Below are 27,043 nucleotides of genomic sequence, written 5' to 3' on the forward strand. Positions count from 1 at the left end.
ACATGAAAGTAAAGCTATGAAAAAATTGATACCGGAAGGAAACTTGATTTACAGCCGAAGACAACCAAAAAATTTAAAGAAACACTTAACCAGAGCTCGATTCGAACGGAAGGTTAGTGACTTTGAAATAAAATCTTGCGGAGATTCAAGATGCGGTGTTTGCGGTCAAGATATAAAGTATTTGGAAACGGGCAAAATAAAGACATTTAAAGATGGCAGAAAATTTCATGTGAACGCCAATATGAATTGTAAGACAACAAACCTTATTTACTGCGTCACATGTCCTGGTTGTCATGAAAATTATATTGGATAGACCGGGAATATCCTCTGTGAACGGGTGCGAGTTCATAAAGAACAAATAAAACACCCACAATACAGAAACTCGCCAATTAGTGCCCATCTTGACACTTGTGGTAAAAACAGTTTTCAAATAATACCTATTTTTAAATGTAGACGGGATGAAGCCTATCGAAAGGAGATGGAACGTTATTTCATATATATATATATATATATGTCTGTATTTATTGTCATTGTTGTCATGTCAGTTTTAAAAGGATTTTTTTATAACATTCAAAATTAAACAAACAGTAGAGATTACATATGATTCCCAGTTCCATTCTCAATTTTCTTCTGTCTGGTCGAGAATTGTTCAGACCTTTGGTCGAGTATGGTTTAAATTGAAACAATAGGTCGATTACGGGTCGAGGATTGGTCAATACAAAAAAGATGATATGGTGTAATGGCCAATGAGACATCTCTCCACAATAGACCAAATGTCACAGAAATTAAGAACTATAGGTCACCATACAGCCTCCAGCCAACCACATATTCAGATATAAGAGGACCAAAAATGACAAGTGTAAAACAATTCAAACTAACGGCTTAATTTTTGTACGAAAAATAAATATCCAAACAATCGACAACCACTGAGTTACATGCTCCTGATTTTGGACTAGCTCATACATACATAATGTGGCGGGGATAAACATGTTAGCGGGATCCTAACCCCATAACCTTGACATGGGTTTAGCAGTACAACATAAGAAAACCCTATAGAAATCAGTTAACAAATGATGTTATTCCATATTTATAAACTATTAGTAGGTTTTTCTATATGAATTGGATTTTGAATAAATAAGCATATTCACCTGCGGAAAAAGAATATTCACCGCGCAAAACGTCGCGTGCTTTTTCGTGTACAATTTTGGTAAACAAACGTTATTTTCTATTACATTCATTTCTTTCGGAATATGGAATAAAACATTTACTGTCTTTTGTTTCGATAAATATGTGGTTTCGAAGTGAATATCAGTTTTTCAAAAGTCAATAAAACCACACATTTACCTCATCAAAAGACAGTAATTGTATAATATTCAATGATGTTTACAAATAGAAATAATAAACAGAGTGTTTCAGACTGATCAGGTATAAGTACAGATTATTTTCAATGACAAAGATGAGGGTTAAATGCAAATCAGTATAGTCGAAAATGGTCCAGACTTGGGTAGAGTAATCTCGAAGAAAATTCAGACCAACTCAGACTGGTCGGATGAAAATCAGTACAGTCGCGTACAGATATACGCTATTTTAAACTTTGTGGTTTGTAATGTATCGTATTGCTAATTTTCATGGAGGAAAAGATGGCAATAAAACTTGGCTAGTTTACGGTCAGTAAAGTAGTTACCTGCCTTGTAAATGTGATATGATAATGGAATATATATTTTTAAAATCTTTATATATGTTGAAATAATTTTCTCTCTAAATTTGTACTTTTCACTTAAATTATGTTATCCAGTTAATATTTTAAAATTACCAAGAAGTTCTTATTATAGAAAAAATCAAGAAAATTTGAAAGTCTTTGGTTTTTAATCACTTATTTTAATTCATAAGTCAGACTGGCTATTAGGTCTACATTACATTTGTTTTTTACACAATGTCATTGCGTAGATTACAACGAACTTCGATAATAAGGCAACACCACATGCAAACATAGTACAAATCTGAACGAGATATATCTAATTTTTTTTTGTACTTGCTTCGTGATATCTAAAATGAAAAACAAAATCAGTTATGTTTATCTTTTTTTGTTTTAAGATATTGCAAAACGATATATCAAAACAGTTTCGTTTTTCTGCTTGGTTTTTGAGAAATGAAAAACGAAAACACTTCTATTTATCTTTTGTTTGTTTTTAGGCATCAAAAATAAGTTTCACTCTAAATATGTAATTTTCACTTAAAATATGTTATCCATTTAAAATTTAAAAATTACGATGAAGTTCTAATCATTGATAAAACCAAGAAAATTTGAAAATCTTTGTTTTTTTAATCACTTATTTCAATTCATAAGCCAGGCTGGCTTTTATGTCTACATTACATGGGAACATGGTGCAACACTATAGGAAATGTTATTACTGTGGATTCATTTATTTTCGTGGGTACCAATTTTCGTGGATAGAGGAAAAATTACATGTTCGTTGAAATTGAATTTCGTGGTTTTGGCAAAGTCTGCATACAAACCTATAGAAAATATGTTATTCGTTGAACATTTAATTTCGTGGTTCTACTGTACCCACGAAATCCACGAAAATTGGTATCCAACGAATAATAATGAATCCACAGTAATTGCAGTCTTATAAACGTTTTTTTAAACGGATTGCTTTTGCCTAATCTTAAAAATAATTGTTAAAGATAGAGAAGTGTATATTAAAATACCAATTGGAAACTTTTTTATCAGGGTAAATAATGAACGCAGATAATTGAATTATACCTCGTATACATTTCTAGGAATATGATTGGTTGAAAGCGTCAGCGTTGATAAATACAGTGTATATTCAATATTAGGTAAGAATAGAGGCGGGTCTTTCACAATACACGGTTAGCAATGCAGTTACGGCTTTGGCACTATTTGATTATTCAAATGTAAAGAAAGGTCTGTTTAATATTGTTATATCAAGATTGATATTAATTGGTTATTGCTGACATTAGGTTTGGTTCTTAAAATTGAACGCTTGAACACCTTTATATAAAAATACGAAGATGTGGTATGCTTGCAAATAAGACAAGTCTAGTATAAATACAACAAATAAAGATAGTCGGTAAGATACATCCGTTACATTATGTGCTAGTGACCTTAAACGATCTGTACAGGGTAATTGAATTACATATGGAATTAATTTACCCCGTAAATAGCGTATAGTCTAGATTAGCTGTGCTATTTTAGATTAATTGTGGGTAAGTTAAAGTTCCAAAGGAGAATTTAACAATAGCTGATAGACGTACACGGGGAATATGAATTTAGGTAAATAGCAACCAATAAAGATTTCTACAAATTTTCATTCTATCCTCACACTATTTATGATTTGAATACACTACCTAAAGCAATAGGAATGTCTAACACCCTGGCATCCTTCAAAAGTGTCATACCCACTCTAACTTTGATGGATCTACAACAACTTATTAAACTACCAAGCCACTGCATATAATGCATGTATTTTATTGTTAACCATTTTCCCTTATAATATTAATTTTAAGTCTTCCGGGAAGTTTTACACTCCTACCTAGGAGTCTACTTCCGTATTCAGGAGAAGAAGAAGAAGACTAGGTTACTCACACACTATATAACTAATGATAATATGCCTTGAAGCACATTTCATTGAAATTCGATAAAGTCTAGGTTAATTCTTTAAAAATAACATGGTGTTCCAAAAGAAAATAAATCCTATTAGGTATATTAAAGAGATAAACATTTTCTGATTATAAACAAAAATGTCATAAATGATGAAAGAAGAAAAAGGCAACAATAGCAAATAAGATCCTGTAATAACATCTTATAAAGATCCGTCTTCACTACATATCAAAGCCAAAAGTTCTTTTCATGACAACGTGGAATAAGAAATTGTAACAATAGTATCGACATATATTTTGTAGTCGTTTAATGTGTAGTAAGTGTCTTGATAAAGTTCAGTGGTATTTTCAAATATTCAAAAATGGTTTTAGGTGGGACCATTTCTGCACGGAAAGAGTTTTCGGATTTGTTGTTTGTAATGATATTTATATAATCTAGAATTTGATCCCACTGCGGTTGGTTTTTATCTTCCGTCGCAACATTATTAAATGCAACCATTCTGTTGTTGCATTGTCCTGCTATTTCTTGAAAATCATTTGGAAGGTTCTTAACATACATATCAATAGTTTCATCCACAAGATAGTCTTTCCCAGTAAAGGCTATAACTGTATAATTCAAAACTTGATTTCCGAATGTCTCAATAAATCTTCTGATTGAAATTAATTCCTCATCAGAATGTCTTCCAATTTTCATTGTGTAAAGAAAAACATGAGGACCGGGTAATAAAAGTTCTATGCATTTTAGCATTTGTTTCTTCACATATCTCTCTGATAGATTTGTGTGAAATAATCCCGGTGTATCAGCAACACTAATTTTAATTCCGTTTCGTATTTTCCATTTAACATTAGTGTTTCCAGTTACAGAAATCGGAGAAAGAGCGTTTTCGAATAAATATTCCGTTAAAATCTGGTTTCCAAGAGAACTTTTTCCAGAACCTGTTCTTCCAATAATGGCAATCCTTATTTCTTTCTGTGATTCAGATTTAGTCTTCTACAATTACCAACAAATAAAAAGGGTTTAAAATGACGTAAAAAGTAGAGCTAACACTGTATTTGAGTTTTTTTCACAGCACATAATAATTTTATTATAATGTATGTTTGTCTGACAATATGAGTTTTATGCAGTAAATATTTTGCGTTGTAAATGATCTTAATGTGAGATTAGACATGTTTGAACGAGACAGACATATACATATAGTGAGATAAACAGGTAACTATGAAAAACATACTCAGAAATATGTATACAGAAAATATATAATAAATGTTTTATTAACTTTTTGTCTTAATGCAAATATTTGCAATCTTGGTGTAATCAGGAGTGTACAGAATTTTAGACTAGTGTTGAAAATCCGTACATTCAGAGGCTTCGCCAAAGGTCGTATGTACCAGTGTAAATTCAAAACACTCCAACAACTATTTTTATTCCCGGGATACACATTGCTACGCTTATTGCTCGTTAGGGGCCTTTGTAATAGCTCTTAGGTTTGTACGCTTCTAGGCAAACATTCTGTTCAGTTCCAGTTTACTGTAAATTTCAGTGGCAGTCTAAATCATTTTTTTAAATTTTCCGACCCTCACCAAAATATCCTTTGTAACAGGGTTTTCATATTAGATTTTTTGTTAATTTGTGCTCGTCCTGAACATGTATGTCATGACTGTCAATGGATTCTAAGCAACCACAAATGAATAGTAACTTATTGTCTGTTTATACATTCGAGTAAGTATTAGTCAACGAAGGATTTTAATCAAGCAGACAAAGCTGACCTTAAATGTACATTATGTATTTGGCCAAATAGCCTACATTAATATTCGTTTTATATTATAAATTGCATTCAATTGAAATGTTATTGTAATTTATTCTTTATTCATGTATGTATTAGGGAGCTGTTTTAGTAGAATGTTTTAGCTTAAATTGGTTTAAAAAAAGTGCCATGATATGAAATTAAAAAGACTATGAGTCCTGTGCTCAGGTTTTAAAATCGTTTTGATTTCTTATAAATTATAATAATGCAACATGACGAAATGTTTTTAGAACAGAATGTTATAATTGAATTGGAAATGTCAAAATTTGATCGAAAGAATACTTTATTTGTGTGGTAAACGAATTGAATATGTTAGAATTGAATATGTTAGAAATTATAAATATCTCGGTGTTATTTTATAAATTTTCCACGGCTATATGATTTGTGTCAAATGGGGTTTAAATACATTCAAACAACTGATAGTTTTAAAATATCTTGGACCACACAAAAAAGCTTATTTTAACAATAAACTCAAACATTTTTGGGAACTTGCACTTATTTTTTTTCTAATGTCAAACAAACAGCCCCTTTGAAATTGGAAGAAAATGTCATGTAAATAATCTGTTTTGTGAGAGTTAGGTCATACTCCATTGCATATTGACATAATTTCTACTCTAATTTATTTAAAAACTAGAGGCTCTAAAGAGCCTGTGTCGCTCACCTTGGTCTATGTGAATATTCAACTTAGGACACAGATGGATTCATGACACTATTGTGTTTTGGTGATGCCAGATGGTGATGTGTTTATAGATCTTACGTAACTAAACATTTTTGCTGCTTACAATTATCTCTATCTTTAATGATTGGCCCAGTAGTTTCAGAGGAAAATGTTAGTAGAAATTTACCAATTTTATGAAAATTGTAAAAAATTGACTATAAAGGGCAATAACTCCTTAGGGGTCAATTGACCATTTTGGTCATGTTGATTTATTTATAGGTCTTACTTTGATGTAAATTATTGCTGTTTACAGTTTATCTCTATCTATAATAATATTCAAGATAACAAAAACCGGCAAAATTTCCTTAAAATTACTAAATCAGGGGCAGCAACCTAACAAACAGTAGTCCAATTTATCTAACAATTGTACAGCAGAAAGATTTTGACCTGATAAACAATTTTACCCACTGAAAGATTTGCTCTAAATGCTTGGGTTTTGAAGTTATAAGTCAAAAACTGTATTTTCACCTTATATTCTATTTTTTGCCATGGCGGCCATCTTGGTTGGTTGGGCGGGTCATCGCACAATTTTTAAACTAGATACTCTAATAAAGATTTTGGTCATGTTTGGTTAAATTATGCCCAGTAGTTTCAGAGGACAAGATTTTGTAGAAAACAACTAAGATTTACGAAAAATGGTTAAAAATTGACTATAAAGGGCAATAACTCCTAAAGAGGTCAACTGACCATTTTTTACATTTGACTTATTTGTAAATCATACTTTGCTGAACATTTTTGCTGTTTACAGTTTATCTCTATCTATAATAATAATCAAGATAATAACTTCAAAAAGCAAAAAAATCCTTAAAATTACCAATTCAGGGGCAGCAACCTAACAACAGGTTAACAATTTTATACGCATCAAATTTCTCTAAATGCTTTGGTTTTTGAGTTATAAGCCAAAAACTGCATTTGACCCCTATGTTCTATTTTTAGCCATGGCGGCCATCTTGGTTGGTTGGCCGGGTCACCGGACACAATTTTTGAACTAGATACCCTAATAATGATTTTGGTAATGTTTGGTTAAATTTGGCCCAGTAGTTTCAGAGGACAAGATTTTGTATAAGATAACTAAGATTTACGAAAAATGGTTAAAAATTGACTATAAAGGGCAATAACTCCTAAAGGGGTCAACTCACCATTTTGGACATGTTGACTTATTTGTAAATCATACTTTGCTGAACATTTTTGCAATTTACAGTTTATCTTTATCTATAATAATATTCAAGATAATAACCGAAAATAGCAAACATTTCCTTAAAATTACCAATTCAGGGTCAGCAACCTAACAACGAGTTGTCCGATTCATCTGAAAATTTCAGGGCAGATAGATCTTGACCTTAAAAACAATTTTACCCCTTTTCGGATTTGCTCTAAATGCTTTAATTTTTAAGGTATGAGCCAAAAACTACATTTTACCCCTATGTTCTATTTTAAGCCTTGGCGGCCATCTTGGATGGTTGGTCGGGTCACCGGACACAATTTTTTAACAAGAAACTTTGATAATCATTTTGGCTATGTTTTGTTTAATTTTGCCAAGTAGTTTCAGAGGAGGAGATTTTTGTAAAAGTTAACGACGACATACGACGGACGACGACAGACGACGACCGACGCCGGACGCCAAGTGATGAGAAAAGCTCACTTGGCTCTTCGGGCCAGGTGAGTTAAAAAGCATTAATGGTTTAGAAAAGATTAATTTGTTAAAAAAAAAGCAATATTTGCAAGTATTGAAATTCAAAAACTGTAATAAGTCATCTTGGTATTCTATCATTGTACATATTAGAAGATACCCGCGAACTCGTGGTACAATTCATATTGGACAAGTGTTTAAAACATGTATTGATAAAGGTCGCCAAAATTGGATATCTTCCCCAAAAAAAGCCTTTTTATGTTGAGAAATTTAGGAAGTACAGAAAAAATTATACGTCGTATAACAAATATTTCCGACTTTGTATGGTTTCAGAGAAGTTGCGGCTCAATAAAATAAGTCTTTTTCTTTAATAATATAAGTTTTAAAGATTTATTTATGTTGATGTGAAAAGTTTTGACATTGAAAAGGTTAAACATATTTTGATTAGTAGATAAAGGATTTACTAAATAAATAATATAAACGATAATGCAAATGATAAAAAATATCTAAATTTAGAATCATCTTCAATAAGGAAGCATATTTATTTCAAGTTAATAACTTTCAGTAACGAAAAAGCCTAAATCAATTAAGAATCAGTGCTCATCAGTCAGCTGTCGAGAAAGGTAAATATAACATGTACCATATGCGAATGCTAGTCATTTCCCGGACTTCATTTTTCGGGAAAAGCGGGATATTTCAATTTTAAGTTTCTCGTTAAAAAAGGGTATACAGTAAACTTGAATTATAAAACTATTTACCTCTCTGACAAATTTTGCGTGTTTTTTTTTGGTAAAAAAAGACATCGTATAAATAGCTAAATACAAATACATACCTCTTGTTTGTTGAAGTCTGTCTCTTCATCTACAAAGCAGAATATCGGCACTACTAGAGAAATTACCTCGTATTGTTTGCAATTGCATTATTTGTAATCAAAGTCGGCAAAGAATCAAATAAGATTGTACTTTATTCCATGACAATGGTCTCCTTACGTTTTATGCTTTCAAAACTTTTGCACAGTCAGTTTTTAAATAAACTTTAAGGGGGCTTGGGCGTCTTAATTAAAACTGATAGTTTTTTTTAATAGTTTGTCAAAATGAAGTTTTATTTTGCACTTCCCAAAAATATAATAAAAGTCACTGGACTTTTTTGTAAGTTGCGCAAATATACAGAATTTGTATATATTATTTATGGAAAATCAAATGGTGTGTGATTACAATATGATAGCATTATAGCATTTTAAGATTAAATGTGAGAGGATAACTCTTAAAACATGCTTTTAGATTAGAAAAAAAAACAAAAAAAAAAACACGGTCACCGAACTAGTGTTCTTGCTAAATATAAAAATAGGTAAAATCATAACACTTTCTATAAAAAATACTTTATCTGAGTAGTTGAATAAACAACTAACAAAACATAACTATGTTTTTTTCAGGCATACTTTATATAACTGTTGTTTCTTTCTGGAATATGTATTACAAGCTAGCAGCATTCATAATAAATATATTTCTCATCAAAAGCTCTGCACCAAGATCAATATCTACATTTAGGCCATCATCAATTAGCAGATTCGCTCTACCAGACACAAGACACAACAATTATATAGAAGATGACATTGATAGAGGTTTCTGTAGTGCAAACAACAACAGCATGGATGAACGTGTACAAAACATCGAAAACGATGTCTTGTATTGGCTTTCAATGCTAGATTTAAAAAAAAAAATCACGCCTTATCCGCAAGAATGGTGACATCGAAAAACTTCTTTACTTATTTAGAATCTTCCCTCAGACACCTGTATTAACTTTCAATTTTTTTGGACAGTTACGAACACAACTGACTTTAAGATACATATACTCCTTATGGAATTTACTGGCAAATTCTAAACGGAAACATATGGCGAAACTAAAATATCACACATAAAGCAAATGGATATTCCGAACTTCATGGACTTATAAAGAGCATTTTCTCATGCAGAAAGTAATATATAAAAACATAAGACTTTGTCAAATCAGATTACATCTCTTCAGTTTTAGCTTCACAGGTTGTATATAAAGGCAACAGTAGTATACCGCTGTTCAAAACTCAGAAATCCATGTACAAAAAACAAAATCGGGGTAACAAACTAAAACCGAGGGAAACGCATTAAATATAAGAGGAGAACAACGAAACAACACTAAAATGTGACACACACAGAAACGGACCAAGCATCAGACAACAAATCCCACGAGAATAACAAATATGACATCAGAACCAAATACATGAATTTGGGATAGACAAGTACCATGACACGTCTTATCGCAATGTGAATTTACACTAAAATATAAGAGAAAACATACGACGCAACGTTAAAATGTAACACACACAGAAACGAACAATAATATAACAATTGCCATATTCCTGACTTGGTACAGGACATTTTAAAAGGAAAAAATGGTTGGTTGAACCAGGTATTGTGGCATGCCAAACCTCAATCTTTTATGGCCATGTGAAATATAACATCAAAATGACAACACAACACCACAGGACTACAATATATGCATTTGCGAACACAATTGACAAAGAAACACACGAACAACAGCCAACAAAAGGCAACAAGTTCAAACTTTTAATACGCCAGAAGTGCATTTTGTCCACAAAAGACCTACTAGTGACTCCTAGATACAATAGTTTGAAAGCCGAAACAAGTACAAAGTTGAACAGCATCGAGGACCAAAAGATCAAGAAAGTTGTATCAAAACGGCCAGGGTTTTCTGTTAGTTACTAGAACATTCCTATTATTTAGAATAGTTTATACTTTTGCAAACAATAAATTTTATAAAATGACTATACAAAAGATGTATCTTTGTATAATTATCTATATATCAAATTATTTCGAATGTAATTATACTGACTATATTGTCGCTGGACATGGTAACGATAATTCAGGGCGAATACTCTTCTTCTTGTCTGTGTTTTGATGATTGATCAACGAAAATGAAAGAGTGATAATTATCGCAATTTGTACTCGAAAAGACTAAAATATTTCCGTGTCAAGACGTTACAAAACTCTGAACAATATTTTCACTTTTTATGATATAAAGTTACAAAATATGGCACAAGACTATTTTATGCATAAAGTCACGTGCAAAGTTGAAAAATCTTGGGCGTTAGAAAATTGAAACTAGAATTTAACTTACTGTATCAGCCCATAGTACCCAACATTTTTTTCTCGTATTGACGCTATCCGAAAATCAATATCAATTCCAGATTTACATAGACAGGGCAACGTCACTAGAATTACACATGCTGATTTAACCGTAGTAGGGATGATTTATTCATATCATTCATAACATAAAATATCATGAAATTTGACTAAAACTGGGTTTAACAATGACAAATTTATCTGCGGAAACGCTTAATTTATGCCATATTATCTTCCACGAATGTATGTTAGGGACATATAATATACTTTCATTTTATTAAAGGAATACTAGCTAAAAGATATTAAGAAAAACAAAATATGTGAAATAACAAAAAAATTATTCGTTTTTACCAGCCAAATTTTAAAATAAGCAAAGAAATATCGCTGATGAAATATTCACTTGCAAGTGAATAATGACAACTCGTTTAATCCTTATTCATGATACATTCAAATAAACCCCGTAACTAAAGATTGGTTATGCATGCATAGGTCGTTTTCAACAATTTACAGGAAAAGAATATTAACATTGAAAGGAAAACAAAAGTAAACCATTTCATAGACTGCTTCCATCCTAAAAAAATCATTTTTACAGGCAAAAACATTAATTATCCATTTTTTTTAACCTGAAACATGAAATAAAAAAGACATGTAAAAATGAAGTTACAAGAGATCGCTAGGCTATTCGTATTTATGTTTATGTTAATATCGGGTTATGTGACCATCGTCAGTATTCGGATGTCAACTCAATAGTTATTTAGATAGTGTCTAGACCAAAATGCACTCGAAATATATTCGTGTAGATAAATTGTTCAAAGTTTATTTCAGACTTACAAGTATTGTTATTAGGAAAAACGTGTTAGTATGTTATTAATCAGATATGAGATTTCGAGTCAAGTCGTTGAACGTTAATTTACAGCTGCGTCTTTGATATTTGCATTTATCTTACCCCCTATACATTTCTAGGAACACATGGAGACCTTTAAATTGTCTATTATGTAAGTAGGCGGGGCTGATTTTTAAACACTATAACAAGATGTTATACGTCCTATTATTAAAACAATACGGTGTGGAGGAAAAATATGAAAAGTTTCAAAAAACGAAGAATTAAGTTGGATTATAGCTCTTCATCTTTTATATAAGCTTTGGATTTCAAATATTTTGGCAACGAGCATCACTGAAGAGACATGTATTGTCGAAATGCGCATCTGGTGCAAGAAAATTGGTACCGTTAATCTTCTTGGAGATGAACGATTCGAAATAATTCATAAAACACATTGAGAGCTTACAAATTCTTAGTGTTGGCAGTCATTTTTCAAAAAAACAAATGGTAGTAGGTTCTTACCCCATATGCATACCGCATATATATCGTACTAGATCACAAGCACACTTTGTACCTAAAAGTATTGTCATTTTAATTCAGGATGAAGCAACAGCGATTCACTAAGTGAGTGTACCTTAAACCACTGGGTATCATCAGTCCCGTTACGCGGGTTATTTGCTGTTCATCACACTTTATAGGATATTCCGTCATAGACAGAAAACGTACAACAGTTACGCCTTAAATAACACAATGACCGGATGTATATGTACAGAGCAACGTCAAAAAGTTACCAGAAAAAAAACCCAGAATAAACAATAATTGTAAAATTCAGAAAAAAAAGCAAAACAGAGAATACTATAACACGTTATTTAGATGTTGAACTACATCAGTCCCTAGAATCTATACCGCATGACCATCGTGTGTTATTTGTTCATGTGAAGCAGGATCTGCGTACCCTTCCGGAGCACCTGAGCTCACCTCCCGTGTTTTGTGGGGTTCGTGTCGCGTAGTCTTTAGTGTTTTTATGTTGTGTCTTTTGTACTATTTTTTGTCTGTTTGTCTTTTAATTCTTTAGCCTGGATCAGCAACCTTCTGCTCAGTAACTGGTGACGTTAACAAAGTCTTTTGTTTCTTCAATTTCTAGTTCTGGGGAATATATTTATGGAACTCAGTCAAAAATTGTCATGTGTATACAAGAGGGAGATATGGTTGCAACATCATGAGCATATTTTCATTTCAAAAGTCTATTGAATCCTTTCATTTATTGTATTTCTTTAAAGTGTGATCAATATTTTATTCGTTAAGTTTTTTTATGAATTCAATAGCTTTAGTTTTATTTGTTTATGTAAGACTTTTATGTATATTCATAATGTTATTTAATTGGTTTTAAACGTTCTAAATTAATTATATGCTAATAAAAAGATTCTTTTACAACTTTGTTAATATAAATTAGTTACTTTTCAACTTGCAAGATTTATCGACCATGCTAGGGGAATATAATTTATGATTTGAGGAACATTATACAAGTGAACAACACACATTTCGTTTGGTAACTGTAGTTATTCTACTGTCAAGAATACACTGTTTTGTCAGCAGCATTTATCCTGCATTTACTGTTTTAATAAGGTGTTTATAATTATGTCAGAATTCAAATACAGATGTCATATTGCCTTAATATTGTTGCATCATTTGATAAGAAAATATCATTATAATCTGCGAAACCACCTTATACAAAAACAAAAATAAAACACTATAACAACGACTTTATTCCTGAAACTTTAAACTTATATTGCATGCGTCAGTGAGAAATTATTATCTGAACCTTCATAAAGCATTCGGACTGTTTTTAAAAAGAACAAAATCATCTCCTAATGATGATAAAATGTTAGGAAAGTAGTTATTCTAGATAAATTACAAAGAGTGTCTTGCAAACATAGTTTAATCTTAATAAACGTATTAACATAATTTTTGTTTACCAAAAAGAAATGTTGCTGTAATCCACATCAAAGACTTAACCAAATCTTCTAAATTTATTTAAAGTTTTTTATAACAATAGATAACCATGTGTTTTATTATTAAATCTTATTGGAGCTAATCAGCACATAATGACCGTTTCTTAAAAAAAAGGGGAGTTGAACAGTTTTGTAGGTTAATGCCATATGATATATGTGGCCAGTTGATGACATTAGTATTTCTGTTATTATCTCAAAACTGTAGGAAAAATGCCAGATACGCTCATCAGAATTATCGATTCTCAGGAGAAGAGTATTGATATAAAACCACTCTAGTCATAAGCTACCAATTATGTACATTTTGGTATACGATCAAGTTTGCACAATATTCGCAATTGATTTCATTTGCCTTTTTTATACAATGTATATAATTCATACGATATAGAAATAAGGAGACAAAGAGCCATTGGTAGTCATCGGCAGTTGTCTGCTTTATGGTTGAGTTGTTGTCGCTTTGACAAATTCCCCATTTCCATTCTCAATTTTAACTATCTATCAAAGTTCCTAAAAAGTTGATGACATTGATTCAACAAATACGAAAAACATACCGTATAGTCGACTAAGTAAGGAAGGCTCTGACATTAAGAATTTCAAACAATTCATTTGAGAAACATAAAATCATATTGATAAAAGTTGTTTTAACAGTCAAAAAGAATAAACATAAACCAACAACAACCACTTAACTACATGCTCTTAACTGGGACAGTCATTTAAATTTTTGCATTTCGTCCATTTCGATTGTCATGATACCATGAGACCAACATGCGCTGTCTTTTACTTAAACTTATCTTGATACCAAAAGAGGACGTTTATTATACACTGTATGTTCCATTGTGCTATCATTATATAATTAAGACCAGGGGGATATACTTACTGCAGTCATTTAATGTAAGAGAAGTATAATTCTTTTTATATGATAACCCGTGTACAATTTACCTTATGCCACCTCTTGGTACCTCATGTTTCTGCAAAAGTATGGCCTCTATGCAGAAAATGTCAAAATTTGTTCATAACATTGTCGATGTATGAGTTTTAAACACACTTTGGTATCGTTCGTTTATCTTTTAATCAATGAATATGAAGGATTGATATGACAGAATATAAATCATAAATCGGGCCAGTGATCGGGCAAGTGATTAGTAGTTGAAGTCCTTATTTTCTCTTCCGTATGAACGGTAATCACACATTGATTGTTCTGACATGAAATATAAAAAGGCAAAAAGAAACGTTACATGCTTTAGTTTATAGATCATTTATATACCAACACATTGATAAAAATACGTTCATGTAATAGTTGGCTAAGATCATTTAAAAAAACCAAACAAGTTTTCTTTATTGAAAAGAACATTGCACATTTTCGGACAATTTCAACAGGACGGGTACATAATTCAGGTTAACAAGTTAATACCTTCGGTGACCACCTCTTGCATATATGACCGTCTGACAATACCGTCGCATTGAATCAATAAGACGTCGAATAAAGTCTTGCGGGATGTTGTTCCATTCACTGAAAAGTGCTGATCGGTGTTGGGCGAGGGTTTCCGGTAGATTTTGGCTATTTTGATACGTCGTCAAAGTTTGGCTCAAAGATGTGCAATTGGCGATAAATCTGGAGACATTGCTGGCAATAGCATCATGCGAATATACTTATTGTCTTTAAAGGTAATCGAAATGTGTACAACGCTACAACTGAACGTTGCTTAAACACGTGGTTAAAACGATGTCTTCAGAGAAGTGGATCCAGAATGTTGTTCCTATACCTTGTTGCATTTAGTAGGATTTTGAGCTCTGTGCGTTCTTCGTAGGATATTCTGGCCCATACCATAACTCTGCCACCACCTAACGGATCTGTTTCATGTCTGCACGAACCAGCAAATCGTTTATTGGGCCTCCCGGTAGACCCTTGCTCTGCCGTCGTTAAATTTCAAGTTGAATTAAGATTCATCGGTATAAAGGTGTTGTTTGCCTATTCCATCGAACCGTACCAGAAACCATTCAAGTCGCGCTATCCAGTAATTTTGCGTAAGGATAGGTCACTCCAATTGACGACGAGCTTTTAGAAGAAATTGACGCAATCGGTTACGAACTGTTTGAGCAGATAATAAGATGATTTAATTTACCAATCATGGTGTCCAAAATATGAGCTGTACAATCACATGAATTACAAAATGTTGCACAGATATTCTGTTGTTATGTCTTCTGTGGGTGTGTCGTGCACTTGCTGGCGCGTTTACAAATGGATTTCCGAGAGGAATTAAGCGGATGTGTCTGCCTTTATGTAACGTCGTTTCACGTTGACTGCCATTACAGGGCGATCATTTGTCTTGCCAGTATCTCTTGAACGAATCTTAAGCCTTGCTATATTTATTATAGATACATTAAAATGATTTGCAACCTCCTGCTGCAACATCCCAGTATCTATAGTTTTATCTCATTTTTGAGAAGACGGGGCATTTACTCACGTGTAAATTATTCAATTTGTTAATGCGATCTTTCGTAAACAATCGTGTTTGTCACAACTAATAACCAAAACGGACAACTCAATTCAATCTCTATACAGGTACATTTTTGAAAAATGGTTGTTTTTTTTAAACCAGAGAATGACCTCCTGTCATTTCCGATATTTTTGTCAAAGGAGTAAATTTGATAGATAAGATATTCAAGTTACTAGATTTAATCTTCAAAATAATTGAAATTTATATATTTATTTTTTTTCAAATTCAAAACCAATGTAACGTTTCTTTTTTTGCCTAGTTTATACATGTTACAACTAATAGGATGTTGCTTATATTTGACATATGAGGATCACCTACATGTATTTGTTATATTGCGATTATTGAATTTGCCTTAACCAACCTGTTAAACTTGATTGTCAAAATAAATTCATCATATATACCATGACTAAATTTAGAATATACGCCAGACGCGCGTTTCGTCTACAAAAGACTCATCAGTGACGCTCGAATCCAAAAAAGTTAAAAGAAGTTGAAGAGCATTGAAAACCAAAATTCTATGCCTGAGGTAGAAAAGTCTTAGTTTTTCCAAAATTTCTAAAATTTGTGAACAGTAAATTTATGAAAATAACCTTATCAATGACAATTCATGTCAGCACAAAAAGTCTTCAAATACTGTTAGTGACATAGTGTGCTAGTGACCTTATGCAAAACATAGTTTCAGTAATTCCATATTGGTATTCGATCTTTGCTCTGAACCCATATGGAATTACTGACCCCATATATAGTGTATTAGGTCACTAGCCAAATGTTTAAACAAATTGCTTGACTTAACTTGTAATTGCGTGCTTTAGCATCCGACTAAAAAACTTAAATGCTTTTGGTAATTAATATTGAAATAAATGACTGGATATACCAAGAAAATATTTTGATCCAATAAAGATCAATTTAGATACTTGAAACTTGAAACGTCATGTTAAAACCCAAATCATTACACAAAAAGTCAATACAGCGCTACATCTTCGTAATGTTTTCCTTTATTAGAAATGCAAAAAATGAATAAATAATAATTTCTTCCGGCTTAATTTGTTCTTGTGATAAATAATTTGATTCGCAATATGTGGCATAGATATTCCTCGTACAGTGCACGTGCTTTTAAATTTCAACCTGCTAAGACAAACAATTTCTTTGTAAGAATTATCGTCCCGGAAACAGTTTTCTTAGTGACTAAATCTCCTCCATATCAGCGGAAGAAAGTGACAAATTTATTTTTTAAACTGTTCGTTATATCCTTTTGCATGATTTGTCCTTTTTTGAACGAAACGATATGAACATTCCATTAACACATTATTTCCCCTTATGCATGTGATATGAGTAATATGCATTTCTAACTGGTAAACCATAAGTGATAAAGACCTAGGATCTTTTGATTTGAAGTCATTTGTCCAACAAAATAAAATTTTTGTCAATGTAAAAAGGTCAGTGTCATATTCTTGATTTTGACCTACTGTTATTTTCAATTACTTCCAAAAACAGTATAAGATATATCGAAAAACATATTTTTACTAAATTGTAAGTTGCGACATGTCGTAACACATGAATTTTGTGGTTGAAGAGTACGTTGGCCGTAAATTGGAGTTTTCTCCTTTTTTATATTTGAAATTATGTAAGGTGGTATAACTCATTTACAAAGAATAATACGGTAATTTGATTAGGTGTCCTGGATGTATGACCTTGAAATTGAGCTGAAGGCCAAAGTTAAATTTGAAGTTCTAGATTTTGATCTTTGCATTAACTTCATAATTTAACACGAAAAAGCAATCAGACTCTTTTCAATAGCTTGCAATTTACATGATCTTGAAAAATCCAACCGGAGATGACTATGTCTAAACCGGAACTAGCTTTGTTTTGTACTTATTTGATGCTAAAGTATATAGGACCATATATTTTTGCAATCAGTGTCAAATAAACTATCAAATAAAACCAAAAGTGAAATTATCTCCATTATTTCAACAAAATAATTTAAAAACCCTATATTATGGAAATCAGCGGACATTAAGTTATCATCTGTACATGTCATCTTAAACTGTATTTTAATATTTTATATCAATATGAAGCTTTTAAGAAGTGGAAAGACCTTCAATTGTTCTCTGAAAAATTGGTTTTTAATTTTGGTTTGAGTTCCAAAGGCAGAATCTTCGACGATAAACAATTACCCACCTAATTAAATCAAATTTGATTAAAAAAGAATATAGTATTTGTCAAAACTCGATTCTATTTTTTACAATCTTTGTTAGTTTTCATTAATGATGATTAACTATAAACACTTACCGACAGCATCAGATTTTTCTGTACACATTTCACTTGAAACTACAAAATATATAATGTGGTAAATACATAAAATGAATGCGAATATGAAACTTGCAGATGTTATGAACGCTGGTAAAATTTCAAAACTTGTCATGGTATGAATTCGCTGATGGGATCGTGATACATGTATCTGGCCATCTGTCCTTGATATCTAGTAATAAATTTAATTCTCTTTGTAAAAGAGGGACGAAAGATACTAGAGGGACAGTCAAACTCAAAAATCGAAAATAAACTGACAACGCCATGGCTAAAAAGGAAAAAAAACCCAGACAGACAATAATTCACATTACACAACATAGAAAACTAAAGAATAAACAACACGAACCCATCCAAATACTAGGAGTGATATCAGGTGTTCCGGAGGGGTAGGCAGATCCTGCTCCATTTGTGGCACCCGTCCTGTTGCTTATGTGATTACAGATCCGTCAAATAGTATAATTCAGTAGGCCACATTCATGAAAGGGAAGGCGATTGTAGTTATGACGTTAGGAACATATCCGAAATCATTTTTGAAACGGTTATTCCATAACGATCAACCAACTCGTGATGGCGTCCGTTAAGTTTACGATGTTAAGATTGAACCTCACCATTTGAAACTCTTGGTTTAATAGCTTCTTTGTGAGCAGCAGCCCTCTATCAAGGAAATCATGATAGGAAATGCAAGCACAGGTATTTAATATCAATTGGGAGATATATACAACGTCTGCAGGTGCTGCTGAAATGTTCCTACTTAGAAATGGAATGTTCAAAATTGGAAAGCTGAAATCGTGTCTTTTGTCGTATCGTTTTGATTTCAAAAGACCCTCATCGTCAATTTTTAGATGTAAGTCAAGATATGAGACCGACTTAACTGTATCTGTTGTACCCTTTATCTCTAGTTCGATGGGATAGATTCTTCCTAAGAAGTCCTTGTATGAAGTCAGCCTTATAAAGAAACAAGTCGGCAAGAAGAGGGGCACAATTTGTTACCATTGGAATGCCGACTGTCTGTTGAAAAACACGTCCTCCAAACGTAACAAACATTTTTATGATGTTGTCAATTAAGAAATCAAGTATCTTGATAGTGTCAGTATAAGAGAAATTTTAGTTTGAATTAGAGTGATCCCTTTCAAAGTAGGATTTATCCCTCTCTAAGCATTGCTAAGACAAGATATTTGTAATTACGTTAATCATTCTTTTTTTATGAAATAAAGCAATACCAACTGTTTCAATTTGTCTTTTAGTTTGGAATATGGAAGACATGTGTAAAGTGTAAAAAAGTCAAATGTTTTATTAATATTACGAGATGAAAGAGAAAAAGATTTATGTACTGTGGATTCATTTATTTTCGTTTGTACCAATTTTCGTGGTTTGAGGAAAATTTACATATTCGTGGATATATAATTTCGTGGTTTTGGCAAAGTCTACACTCATTCCTTTAGAAAATTTGTTATTCGTTGAGCATTTGAATTCGTGGTTCGCCCGTACCCACGAAATCCACCAAATTGGTATCCAACGAATATTAATGAATCCACAGTACTTTAAAAGATCTTTGGAATTTTTAAGTATCCACACCAGATCCACACCATCTCTATCATCGGCAGTTTCACAATAACTTGGAAGCCCGTCTTTGATTGCTGATAAAATAGATGTTAACAATTTCGAAAGAGGTCTCGTGGAGCACTTGGAAGACCTGCAATATACCGTTATTTGTAAGGACACTTCTGTGGTTTAAGTATCCAATACAGTGATGGAAGATCCAGTTCTTCATTTTTGGTTAAAATTCTCAAGGAACATAGAACATACCTATAATTATACAGGATGTCCTCTTTAGTAAGTGTTGTGAGAGTATATGTTTCCAAGTGAATTGTCAATACTTAATTCTTTTATCAAGCTGTTAATGTAACGAGTTTTACACACAAAAACGATGTTGTTTGGGGCTTTATCTGCGGGGACAATAACATATTTGTCACGAAGGTAGGATAAGTGTTTCGCAACATTGTGGTCTTTTACGATTGACGTAGAATGGACATTGATAGACTAGTTCAGTTTCTCAATTATGATTTGTATGAATGACCTCACTGCCTTAATTCATTCGGAAAGAATGTCTACGTCTTCCTTATCGCGCCTATTCAATTGCCTGGCAAAATAATCGACTGAATCCATTAAAATTTGGTAAAGTTGTATTTCCAATTGATGGATTTAGGCTCACGATATTTCGGACCTTTCGATAACACATTTCGTAGGGAAGTGTTATTAACAATGTTGCGGTCGGCGGTAATAACGTGGCCATCCGGATTATATGTGTAAGTGTTTATGTGTGAAACAATGGTGAATGCCATTTAACCTCTATCACCGAAGTTATAAAAAAATATCGAAATGGGAGAAAAATGTGTATCAAAATGGACAAAACTAATAATACAGCATATTCGCTAGCCAAATATTACGATCCAGTCCGTCCTCGCCATCCTGGGGTGAGTAAGTTAGAATTTGGGAGGCCCGTTGTAATGATTTTCATTGGTCGTAGTTATTACGTGCTGCATCCGATCCAAAAATATCCATAAAGATGATCCCGTAAATAAGAAGTCAATGTTAATAATCAATTGCTACGTACCGATTGAGCAACAAGTCATTACCTCCAAAAGATACGCAACTATTCGAATGTCAACGTTTATTTTGTGTTCCTGCTTCACGATATTTTTTAACACTAGCAGCAACCGTTTGACAATTTCCTACTGAAGAATGATTTAGTAGACGTGCATTTTGTCAACCGGTAGACAACGCAGTATTGTTATCACAAATGATTGATTCATATACCAAGAGTGGAAACGAGGTGGGACAAGATTGTCAATAAACAGCAACTAGTACTCTGACATTTATATGGACATCTACGATTTTTTTTCTTAAATACCATTAGGCTTATTTACCGGTGTATAACAATGAAAACAACCTTTAATGTACATCACAGATTAGGGCAGTTAATTGGTTAAACATTCAGGTTACGATATTTTTTTATAACGTAATATGATTGGACATTTGCTATCTAAATTTATCAAATATTCGAAACTACTCTATTTAATATAATCATTTGATAAAGGTCAATAGTTTAAACATATTTAGTTTAAACATATTTATTGTTCAAAATGACAAATGGATTAGTGACAAGTATAATAACTTAATAACGTCTTCTAGAAGGTCAATGCAAGTCAATAAATCTATACGCGCAAATCGCATTTGGTATCATTTGTTTGCATATGTGTATCATAAACATACAAATAATGATACACAATTCACAACATAGAAAAACTTAAGACTATGCAAACGAGCCCCACGCAAAACTGGTTGCGATCTCAGGGGCTCTGAACATTTTAACTGTGGATTTGATTGTTACTTTTCGAAAATGAAAAACATTGTTTCATAAAGATTGCATTATTAATAGGTACAGCCACAGACATTGGAAACTTAAGATCTGCCACCAAAACATTTACCGAGGGGAAATCTTGAATAATACATGTACTAGTTGGTTCTTCTATGATCTGAAATCGCAATCACAGATGAAGAGACGGACCCTTCTTTATTGTATTGGATATCTGGATAGCATAACTGTCTTTGCAAACTACTTCAATCCTTGAGTGTTACATGTGCTTAACGAAACTTCTTTTCAAATGGTAAACATAATTTTAGTAGCAATCAAAATCGGTTTTCAATGTTTTAATGAGAAACAACCTACTATAGGAACTTTGCAAATCAAATATTTAAAATTTTCTAAAGATTTATCATGTACACATGTATTCATTATTCCATACTAAACGATGAATGATAAATAAAATTGAGAATAGAAATAAGAAATGGGGAAAACTTATTTATCATGCTTTCATTCATGAAAAAAACTGCCAATGTATATAATGGTTCTTGTCCCCGGCACGGATAAATCGTACTTTCCAAATTATCACGATTCCAAAAAATTACTAACATGGACATTATCAAACTACACGATTTCATGCAAATATGATGATTGGAAACATTTGTTTAAATATTACAGGATATGCTTATCTAATACAATCAAGTTTCCGATGAAAAACATGCGTGCTTGTCCTCACGCAAACTTGCTTTATTATTCATATCAGGCTTTCTATATACAAGAGCTTGTGAGGACGAATTAAAAGAAGCTGACAATAACATTTTACTTCGCTTCTTCTGTCTATGTGATAGTATCTTACTTCATATTCTGACTTCTAGTTACTAAGTTAAACAAATATAATCCATCAAACTTGAAAAACATGATGTGGCAGATACTGTTAAGGCTTCCTATTTCTTTACTCGTATTTAAAACTTGGCAATATTAAACGTAATAATATCTTTATTGCATACAATTTGCTGTACCAATTTACTAAGTTTACAGCTTATAACTTAATATCCCTCATGTTAGTTTACCTAATAGTTTAGGGAAGCACTATTTGGTAAGATATAACTTATTCATAATATTAGTAGCTATAGTATAATTGATTTCACAATTATATAAAATAAATATTGTGAATACACATACAGATCTTTGTTAAAAGTTTCTTGCCTTTTTTTTGTACATTGACATTTATAAAATCGATAATGATAAATAATGTTTCAAACATTTAAAACTGGTTTAATTCTGATTTTTTTTATAATCTTCAATGAATTTATTTGTTTTTAGAATTGTCTTACTACTATTTTTGTTATTAAAATTGTTCCTTTCAATAATATCTGAAATTTTTTTTTTGAAAATTTTCAAAATGTTTATTTTTTCTTTTTTCTTTTCTAAGACATAATATGCTTTATATAATGAAAAGGATATTATTGTCTGTATGTAGTTAATATCCAAGTATGCCGAGTCTTTAATTTTGTACCCTATTACTAGATTTTTAAGACTTAAAATGTTTTTGTCTATAACCAGGGAGTTCATTAATTTCATTGCTATTTTTCGGAATTCTGTATTGAATAAGCAGTTGACAAAAAAGTGTTCATAGTTATCTTTTTCTTTACAAAGCTAGCTTACATAAGTTGTCTTCAGTTTTTTTCCACTTTTTTAAAAGTTCATTACATGGCAGAATATGGTGAATAAGTTTCCATCTAAATATTTTCAATCTGTTATCAGTGAGATATCAAAAAATAAAAACAAAGTTATTTTTGAAATTGTAATTTAAATTTTGTCAAATATGTTTTTCCACAAAAGAAAACCGTTCTGTTTTTCATGATTTTCTTTTAGTTTTCAGGTTTGATATTTTCTCTGCGAGCAGGTATGGCTTTTGGTCTAGCTGCTTTGGGAATGTCATCATTCAGTTCACTATTGTGAGAGACAACCTCTGTTATGATTGATTGAGGTTGCTACAGCTCTGCTTCAATGGATGTAGTTGTTATTGCTTCAACTATGTCTACTGGCGATTGTATAGCCTCCTGATCTTTATTTTCCTTTATCTGAGGTTGTGCGTTAGCCTCACCATGATCGTTTTGATCTTCGCCATGTACGCTATAGTTTTGTTGTTCATGATCATGATTCGAAGATAAATCACTCGTACATTCATTCTGTCTGTGGCCTGATTCTCCACAGTTTCTGCATTTCCAATCATTTTGGCAGTCTCTGGTTTTATGACCAGTTTCCATACATTTGTTGCACTTGATATTGTCGTTCTGTTGACCTTTATAAAGTACTGTGGCTCTGTATATCCCTATAGGTATAGATTTGGGAATTGCCTTATCTAATGGGCCATCACAGATGACAATTCGATCTCCTGTCTGACAGTCGGTGAATTGATATTCGAATCCAAATCTTTTCCTGAAGTGTTTAGGAGTTGTGCAGTTGTACCCCTCTAGCGCTCTCAAAATTTGTTAATCATCCGTTGAGAGCGGTACATCTTTCACACGTATTTTAACATCTGTAGAATTTCTTCAAATCGAAAGCGTGGATTTCTAAAATATATGAATATAGATTTCCCCCTAAGCTCAAGCCCGTCAGAAAGCAAACACTCTGTTTCTTTTTGTGTATCCAGGTATATCCGCCATAGACCTCTAATCCTTTGAAGACCCGTGATTGATCTTCTAGGTATTACTGCACCTATGACTTTGTACATTTCATCAATTGTCAGATACAAACTTTTTAGTTTTGGTATATCTCCAAATACATCGGATTCTTCAATGAATACTGGCTCAACTGAGGATATAGAATAATCAGATTGATCAAATTTAGGTCCGTTTTTGAAAGCTTCGGCATGCGACGCCATATTGTTTTTTTCTTGAGTGTCAGATTTAGTAATAATTTACTCACCAACAGTGATATTTCAAGATAAATCCTCGAAAAATATGTGATAAATCACTAAGGGAATGTTTTTGTTCCTATCTGAATACTTATCGTAACCAGTAAGAATGTCTAAATAAACAAAATACACAAATTTTCTTGAGCTATCTGCAGACCTGTTACCTTGGTTAGGGGCCGTTACTCATATCCTTACCAATAATGGTAGGTTGTAATCAAAACTTTATAGACATAAGAGAGAATATCAACAGGACATTGTCATCTGTATTTTCTCGCATAATTGCTCTATAATTCTTATAAGGCTTACTATACACAAGAGTTTATGAGGACAAATTTAAAGCAGCTGGCAATAACATTTTACTTCGCTTTCCACTATCTAGTTGATGGTTACTTACTCAATATTTCGACTTTGAACTTGACAATTTTGGTAAGTTGTAATCAAAACATTAAAATATAAGAAAGAATATCGCCAGGGCATTTTCATTTGTTTTTCAACTTTTGATGTTCCTTAAACATCATTTATCTCTTAAAGGAATGACTGAAATATATTTTCTGTCTATGAATAAATAACATAAAAAATGTGGTGCACACTGAATAACGTGCGTAGCGTGTTATTTAACAGTGTGCACCACATTTTTTATGTTATTTCGATTAATCAGAAAAAATAGTAGTCATTTCTTATAATTTAATTCTAAATTCCATTTTAAACCGTAGAAAACCATGAAAAAACATTGACGACGTCACGATCACATGACTAAATGATGTCTATGGGCTGATAACAAAATAACGTCAGCCAATCAGAAGACGCGTTACATCCAAAATCAAATTATTTTACAATACCCCCTTATGTTTATCATATTGATATCTTATAATTGTATATTAACACCAACACATACAATAAAATTTTTTTTGTGTCAACTTATAATATTATTTTAAAATGTTTCAAACAACAAAACAACAAATGAAACACAAGTATTTGTATGTACAAATAAAGGCAACAGTAGTATACCGCTGTTCAAAACTCATCAATCCATGGACAAAAAACAAAATCGGGGTAACAAACCAAAACCGAGGGAAACGCATTAAATATAAGAGGAGAACAACGACACAACACCGAAACGGACCAAGCATCAGACAAAACACCACGAGAATAACAAATATAACATGAAAACCAAATACATGAATTTGGGATAGACAAGTACCGTGCCACGTCTTATCTCAATATCTCAAAAATAAGAGAAAACACAAACGACTCAACGTTAAAATGTGTTAATGAAGATAAATTTGATCAATTCCAATCTTATTTTTTAAAATCACTTTTGTTATCCTGGTAAGCCATCAAACGATATAAATAAAAACAAACATAATGGGTGAATAAGAACTACAAAAAACTAAAGATGTAATCTTGGCCGCTTTAACGTTTCTTTTTATTTGAGCGTCACTGATGAGTCGTTTGTAGTCGAAACGCGCGTTTGGTGCAAATACCAAATTTCAATCATGATAATTATATTGAGTTTATATAAAATATTACCTATACGTATAATATTGCTTTATGTTTAAAGTCATATAGTTATGTTTTCACTGAGTTTTCTGTCCACGAGTTTCATTAATTGTGCGTCAATTGTTTTTTATTCGTTTCAATCGGACGATACACACCATGTTTGTAGTTATGTCATGCGTTTAACCAATGTCCCATGTGAAGAAAAAATGGTTGAGTGTTAACGTCTTTGGTTTTATCATTGTTTTATTGCATGACCTTCACATATGTCTATATTGTAAGAGTTTAGTTCATATCTTCGTATAGAGATATTCATTTGCGTTTACCCGCTTTATTTATACTCTCTTGAAAAGATGTATTATTTCCAATAATAACACATATCTTCTTTTTGATTATAGAATAAAGCGCAAATACGCACATTACGATAAAAATTCATTTCAATATGTCATGCTTCTACAATCGCCAATCTACGAAGGAACGTGTTGACAAACTTGACACATTGTTTAAATATAATGACAAAAACAACCAAAATCACACATGAAATTGAAAATATAAATTTGTCACCCGACAGCATGAATATTTGATAAGTAGTTAATCTAACTTCTCGATAGTTCTGCACGAAAATAATACAAACTACAAATCTACAAGAATTAAAGTTTTAAAGTTTATCATGTT

At 32.1% G+C, this 27,043-nt stretch overlaps 2 protein-coding genes across 3 annotated transcripts in view; both read right to left on the bottom strand.

Annotated features, from left to right (window-relative positions):
• The window catches only part of LOC143052584 (heat shock 70 kDa protein 12A-like), a 142,247-nt gene that overhangs the window by 69,150 nt on the left and 46,054 nt on the right, over positions 1-27,043 (bottom strand). The gene's annotated exons all lie outside the window — the stretch shown is intronic.
• The window catches only part of LOC143051998 (uncharacterized), a 48,307-nt gene that overhangs the window by 17,896 nt on the left and 3,368 nt on the right, over positions 1-27,043 (bottom strand). The window contains exon 2 of the mRNA XM_076224969.1: positions 18,570-18,608. Within this exon, the coding sequence (XP_076081084.1) occupies positions 18,570-18,608 (39 nt within the window). The remainder of the gene's footprint in view (positions 1-18,569; positions 18,609-27,043) is intronic.

Source organism: Mytilus galloprovincialis, chromosome 11 (genome assembly GCF_965363235.1).
Source record: "Mytilus galloprovincialis chromosome 11, xbMytGall1.hap1.1, whole genome shotgun sequence".
NCBI lineage: Eukaryota > Metazoa > Mollusca > Bivalvia > Mytilida > Mytilidae > Mytilus > Mytilus galloprovincialis.